The 7,111-nt window shown below is 38.9% G+C and overlaps 1 protein-coding gene and 1 long non-coding RNA gene across 6 annotated transcripts in view; one reads left to right on the forward strand and one right to left on the reverse strand.

The window, feature by feature from the left end:
* Nucleotides 1-4,325, forward strand: part of LOC102672404 — a 7,833-nt gene extending 3,508 nt beyond the window's left edge. Inside the window, exons 1-4 of one of the 5 annotated variants that reach the window (XR_004150923.1) lie at nt 1,464-1,689; nt 2,391-2,668; nt 2,773-3,180; nt 4,186-4,325. This is a non-coding gene — a long non-coding RNA (uncharacterized LOC102672404). Of the gene's footprint in view, nt 1-1,291; nt 1,426-1,463; nt 1,690-2,390; nt 2,669-2,772; nt 3,241-4,185 lie in introns of those variants that run through there. The other 4 variants (XR_004150926.1, XR_004150924.1, XR_004150922.1 and 1 more) reach the window with 4 other exon arrangements.
* Nucleotides 2,069-6,778, reverse strand: LOC102672160 (2-hydroxyacylsphingosine 1-beta-galactosyltransferase). The gene is made up of 7 exons (XM_006618753.2): nt 6,318-6,778; nt 4,177-4,443; nt 3,840-4,038; nt 3,535-3,711; nt 2,770-3,087; nt 2,415-2,640; nt 2,069-2,344 (listed from the first exon to the last, which is right to left on the reverse strand). Exons 1-7 carry the CDS (start codon nt 6,558-6,560, stop codon nt 2,206-2,208), a joined length of 1,569 nt encoding a protein of 522 aa, XP_006618816.1. The 5' UTR covers nt 6,561-6,778; the 3' UTR covers nt 2,069-2,205.
* Nucleotides 6,779-7,111: the final 333 nt, after the last annotated feature.

The raw sequence follows: 7,111 nt of genomic DNA on the forward strand, positions 1-7,111 counted from the left end.
GTAAGCGCTTGAATGGATTACGTCACGCGCCAAAGGCAAGCGCAAGAGGGTAAAAGCGTCGCGTCAGACACACAACACGGACGAAGCTCCATACTGTATAGAGCATTTGTTTGTTGCATCGGTTGTTACGCGTGTCCAGCGTGCGCATTTTGCATGGAGGACTTCGGCCCCGACCTCGGTCGTTTGTTTTCCGGTCACCGACAGGGCCCCCGAGTTGCGAGAGAAACGAAGCACGCACCTACCGCCACCGTATGAAACTCTACACGCTCGTATGCGCAGCATCGTTTACCGTTCGCGCATATTCGTGTGACAGGATGCCGTTTTCCAGCGTTTCTCGTGCACCTTCGCCGCGTTCCCGAGGAACGATCGATCGTCAAGATACGATACGAGGGATTCTCCCGCGACGAGTCCTCCCATTTAGCGGACCATAGAACGTTCATCGCTACGGGTGGAACTCCCGCGTCGCTCCCCACGTGTTTTCGCGATCGAACAACAGTCAAGTCAGTCCTCTCTTCGTGTCTTTATTTTATCTTTTCCCCCGCTATTTCTATCTTGCTCTATCGTTTTCTGTTTCCCTTCTTTTCTTTCTCACTATCTCTCTTTCTGTCTCCGCTATACAACGTCGGTTCAAGTGTCCTCTTTTGTTTCTCGTTTCTCGTTTCCCACAGACTCTTCTCTCCCTTCCTCGACCATTCGCTTATTTTTCGTCTCGCGAACGAGTTTGCCAAGTCACGCCGAAAACTGGCATCGTGTTCCACGTGGGTAAACGTGTCCTTTCAAAACACCACGATTCTCACCACTGTCGCGCACGTACACATTGCATTCCACCGCGCATAGCGCGTATTTACCTTTCGGCTGTGCTCGCGTGCTCCACAATTCAAACTCTGACCGCCTCTCGTATCGCCTTCGCGTACACAAACCGACACAAGAATGATGGCGAAAGAACACTTGATACGAGGCAGCCCTCAAAAACGCAATAACAGAACACACACCAACATTCTGACGAACGAGTCAGCTGGTACTGATCCGATCGTGAACGAGTGCCGACTTCGCCACGGGTCATGGACGTAGAAGCGTCGTGGAAATACGAGTATCCTCCTCGTGTCTTGTCGGGAATCCGATTTGTGCGCCACCATTCGTACGAAGCCCTTAACTAACATCAGTACCGTATTCTACGATGCGATAGCCCTTCCTTCCATTACCTGTCTTCAGCCATTATCGTTCGACGTTTAATCGTTTACTCACGAATATATATTTGGACAATAAAATGACCGAAGCTGCAAATAGTCGAACAAAATTACATCTATTTTCCAAATTATTGTCCCGAATGTGAATATTTATCGTTCAAACGATCAGAATGGTAACTGGAGTTTAATTTCGACGGTGGGCAATGCTGATAGGTTAACTTTCGATAAGTCCCCTTAAGTGCGTACATCATGGATGAAGCATCATCCTTTATTGTACGTAGAGGGGAAAATGAAAATGTGTGTTGTCAGTGTCATGTTGATCGTGCGAGTATTAGTAACTTGTTTTTAAGATTTTTTGTTGTGGTGTTGGATCATTGTTTTGAACGACAGTATCGTGTATTATTTTTTATATTTGTCTCGATGAAGGTCGTATAAAAAAAACTCGTTAGAAGTGATTAATGCGTTCGCGATGACTGATCCTTTTTATTCAAATTTAATCGTGGTTCGTTCTATGTAAAAGAAAAAAAAGTATAAAACGCGTCACGTAAAATTTTATCTCTAATGTTGCAAACAAACGAACATACTGCAATAGAATTTTCAAAATTTAAACGCTATATTTATTATGAAGTGATAAATTTTTATTTCTATTATCTTTTTTTTTTAATTGACTTTAAAAGTATTTTATATTTTTACTACTTTGTTTTTTTTTTTAATTTTTTTAATTTATTTACAGATGATAATAATAAATATCGTCTATCATAAAATTTTAAAATTTGTTTCAAATTTGTTTGGTAACAGTAATCAACAGTAGTTAATATAGAGATCTGTACGACGATATTCTTTCATTTTTAACATGATAGAAATGTGATCAAATATTCAGATTTTTTTTTTTACAGTACATTTCGATTACGATTAACGATTGCTTTTATATGATCACAATTTTGTATTGAATGCTATTAAATATAAAGACATCGCAATTTCACAGAATTTCATCGCTATAAAATTGACACTATTCAGTCTAATTAATTTTCTTTTTAACAACTTGTTTGGATATAGTCCTCCAGCATAATTTCTTTAATCCGTACATCAATAGCGTTAATGTTATCACGTAAAATATTACCACATCGATGGAATAATAGTGAATAACGCTCATATACCTGGAACAGTATATTCCTTATTAATTATTGCGTGAGCTTTTTTTAGAGAAATCTTTATCGAAAAAACTACCTCGTAGAACTTTTTAAATGTTCTCCTTTATACTTGGCAACATGTTCCACCCACCAAGTGGCCAATTTTCTAGGATTAATCGGTAAATCTCGTAGCAACGTGCTCCTCTTTTTCGCCGCTGTTCGATACGAATTGTTGTGAATCGCAGCCACTTTGAGAATCCCATCGCGAAGACTCCCGATGGATATTCCGGCCAAATCCATCACCAAAGCGTAACCCAATTTTTCTGCAACGAAAGAAATTATATCTTAAACGTATGTTAACAATTTTCAACTTTCAATTATCTCGATTTTGAAAAATTCTCTCTTCTTTAAATTTATTATAATATTATTTGCCAATTTTAAATCCGACTAACCAGCTTGTGCCGCGTTTCCATCGTGATCACAGAAAACGGGCAAAACGAGAGTGGGAGCAGCGTGATAAGCGGCCTCGTGCAGAGATAGAAGTCCACCGTGGGAGACAAACGCTCGAAGCTTCGAATGGCCTAATAGCTCTTGCTGCGGCCACCATGCCGCCGTTCTGACGTTCGATGGCAGATCTTTGATCTTCATACCTTCCCATTTCCATATAACGTTGCACGGAAGCGTGGCAAAGGCTGCCACGAAGATTTGACGAAGCGCCTCGGGCATGCCTGAAGCGCGGACCGACGAACCCATGGAAACGAAGATGAAACCTGCGCCAACGTTTCGCCATTATACTTTGGAATTAGACGAAAATGACCTATTCGGTATCGCGGATCGATCCGTGGGAAAAAGACAAAGTAATAGTAATCTTTTTTTTCTAAATTTCGTTCGTTGAAATATTTACTACCGTGTACTTGACACCGTTGAGAAATAATCTATATTATTATTTTATATTATTATTATATTTTTATATAATATATATAATTTTTTTATATATTACTATTATATTATTATTATTATTCTATATTATTATATACACGCGAAAAACTTACGAGAAATTTGCGCATTTATTCGAATGACCATTTATTTGAATTTCTTCGGCAAATGGTGAAAATTGAAACGTCAAATTCGCGCGTCGAGCTCGAGAAGCAATCCGAGGAACGAGCAATAATTTGCCAGCTAACCAATGCCAATTGATTTACGAAACAACTACTCACCGCGTTGCAAAAAAGTTTCCAAATCCGGACTAAGCTGAGTCGCGGGTTTACAATGGAGGCACGCGACATTCACCACGTTCGCCAAGTAAGGGACCGAGTCGGCCACGCTGTAATGACTATTCTGCAATGTCAGGGGGATCTCTCTGGTCAGATCTCGCACGTCGGGTAATTGATTCCCTGTTGTGAAACGAGTTTTCTCTTTTTTATTTTTCTTTTCCAGGAAGAAAAAAGAAGAAAAGGAGGAGAAAAAGTCGTCGTGATGAATGAAATCGTGATGAATCGAGAAGTAAAAGCACCGATACTACCTAGATACTTTCTCAGAACCGGTTGAAGGTATCCGGTGATCATGAACCAGTGCATTATCCTCAAACTGACGAGGCAGGCGGCGTTCAGGATCCTTTGAACGAAGCTCATGTCTTGCGTCAGGGATTTGCCGAAGTAAGGCGTGACGGACCATGGAGATGGGTTCCCTTGCCGACTTATCGACCCACTGTACAAAGCCACCTGCGCCCGGACATCGCCATTTAATTTTAACGCGTCAGATACTCTTTTTTTCTTTAAATTTTATACAGAAATAAATAAAATCGTTATGTAGAAAATTAATTCGATATCTAAGAAAAAGAGGACAAGGAAATTGTTTACCGTGTTTAGCATGATAGTGGGCACGCCCTCGCCGTGGAGAACTCCAAGAAGGCACTCGGGGAAGGCTCCGTCCACCACGGCAACGTCCCATCGTTTACGAGAATCGGCTTTGCCCCTTCTCAGCCAGGCTACCGATATTTCGTCCCGAAGAAGCGCCTCGCAAGACTCCCAGGCGTATCGCATCGCGTCCCACGGGGAGATGGGCATTTCATCCCGGAACCTCGCACCGACCAAATCCCATTCGGACGTGTAATTCCCGACATAAGCCTGCCGATAAAAGCGAACGTCAACCTTCTTCTTCTTACAACTCGATCCTACATTCGTCCTTCTTTTATGTAATTTTTATATAATTATATGCACGCGTCGAATAATTCTCGAACGAGAATTGGATCGAGAATCAATATCGATAATAATAATATCGATAATACGGTATAATAATTACGATATATAATTATATACACGCGTTGAATTCGAATAATTCTCGAATCGAGGAATTGGATCGAGAATTACTTCTTTCTTTCTTTATTTAATATTTTAAAATTGTCGCGCACTTATGATCCCATTGTCCTTCTTTTATATAATTTTTATATGATATAATATACGATATATAATTATATACACGCGTTGGATTCGAATAATTCTCGAATCGACCGAGGAATTGGATCGAGAATTACTTCTTTTTTTCTTTATTTAACATTTTAAAATTGTCGCGCACTTACGATCCCATTGTCCTTTTTTTATATAATTTTTATATGATATAATATACGATATATAATTATATACACGCATTGGATTCGAATAATTCTCGAATCGAGGAATTGGATCGAGAATTACTTCTTTCTTTTTTTTATTGAACATTTTAAAATTGTCGCGCATTTATGATCCCATTGTCCTTCTTTTATATAATTTTTATATGATATAATATAATTGTATACACATGTTGGATTCGAATAATTCTCGAATCGACGAGGAATTGGATCGAGAATTACTTCTTTCTTTCTTTATTTAACATTTTAAAATTATCGCGCACTTACGATCCTATTGTCCTTCTTTTATATAATTTTTATATGATATAATATACGATATATAATTATATACACGCGTTGGATTCGAATAATTCTCGAATCGAGGATTTGGATCGAGAATTACTTTCTTTCTTTATTTAACATTTTAAAATTGTCGTGTACTTACGATCCTATTGTCCTTCTTTTATATAATTTTTATATGATATAATATACGATATATAATTATATACACGCGTTGGATTCGAATAATTCTCGAATCGACCGAGGAATTGGATCGAGAATTATTTCTTCCTTTCTTTATTGAACATTTTAAAATTATCGCGCACTTACGATCCCATTGTCCTTTTTTTATATTATAATATATAAAATATTATATATTATATTATAATTTTTATATGATATAATATACGATATAATTGTATATACGCGTTGGATTCGAATAATTCTCGAATCGACGAGGAATTGGATCGAGAATTATTTCCTTTCTTTATTTAACATTTTAAAATTGTCGCGCACTTACGATCCCATTGTCCTTCTTTTATATAATTTTTATATGATATAATATACGATATTGTATACACAATTGTATACACGAATTGGATTCGAATAATTCTCGAATCGACCGAGGAATTGGATCGAGAATTACTTCCTTTCTTTATTTAACATTTTAAAATTGTCGCACACTTTGTACACACAAGTATTGCCGGTAATTAGAAATGTTCTCCGTTCATGGTCCGCTAAATTCCCCAGGCTTCTCGATTCTCCCCCGTTCCTGATTTATAATTCAAACTGTTTGCACGCGATACAAACACGAAGCAATCCCTTTTGTACAATCTCCTTCCGTACTCCGACTACGCGCTCACTCGAGTAAACTCGCTGCAATCAGCTTACACTTGCGATTGAAAACAGAGCTTGGAAGCTTATCTAGAAACTATTTCCCATAAATATATATATATATAAAAGAATATAATTAAAGCAGGCAAAGAAAAACGGTCGTATATATAATATTACCCGAATTTAGTGTCGTTAGTTTCGAATGTAAAATTTTTCTCGTTACAGAGACACTATGCGCTATATATATATATATATTTACGGTGTAAAAAATTGGCTCGTTACCTCGAAAATGGGAGGGACGAACTCCTGCAGCCCATTATTCGCAGCTGGTCCCGGAAATGCGCTTAAAAGGGTCACGTTGTGTCCACGTGTTTTCAAACTGATACCCAACGCGACGAAAGGTATGGTGTGAGACTTGGTCCCACCCATGGTGGCCATTAGAACGTTGTAGGCGTTCGTCGTTCCATCGCAAAATATCGAGACGGCCAACAGGAAGAGAATAACCACCGCTATCGGATTCCTCATCTTTACGAATATTCTTCGATTTTTCTCTTCGAATATGTAATATATATATACATATATATATTTGTTCTTTTCTCCCGTCGCGTCGTCTTCGCGCTCAAACTGTGCGGCGATCAATCGATAACACGATCGTTCGAACCATCTTCTCGAAACGGTATCATCGTTTAAGTATACAACACCTTGGTGCCTTCTTCTTCTTCTTCCTTCTTCTGTCTCCCACCGCGTCTCTCTACTTATTTATTATATCCTCAACCTCTTTTACGGTTAAGATATTTATATTATTCCTCGATTATTTTCGCTTCTCGGCTAAGTGTAAATCGAGCGTGGCGCGAATTAGTCTATCCTTTTCCTTTCTCTTCCTCTTTCTCTTTTTTTCTCTTTTCAGGCGAGGACACACGGGTTTACACACGGTTTACACCGTCGTAGCGGGAGGATCGAAAAAAACGGGCTGATCCATTATCATTGTAATGATGGGTTGACAAGAGGGAGGGGAAGGGAGGGGAACAAAAGAGAGAAAAAAAACGGCCATGGAACGGACGATCGTCTGGAGGAGG

Source organism: Apis dorsata, unplaced genomic scaffold, assembly GCF_000469605.1.
Source record: "Apis dorsata unplaced genomic scaffold, Apis dorsata 1.3 scaffold_374, whole genome shotgun sequence".
Lineage (NCBI taxonomy): Eukaryota > Metazoa > Arthropoda > Insecta > Hymenoptera > Apidae > Apis > Apis dorsata.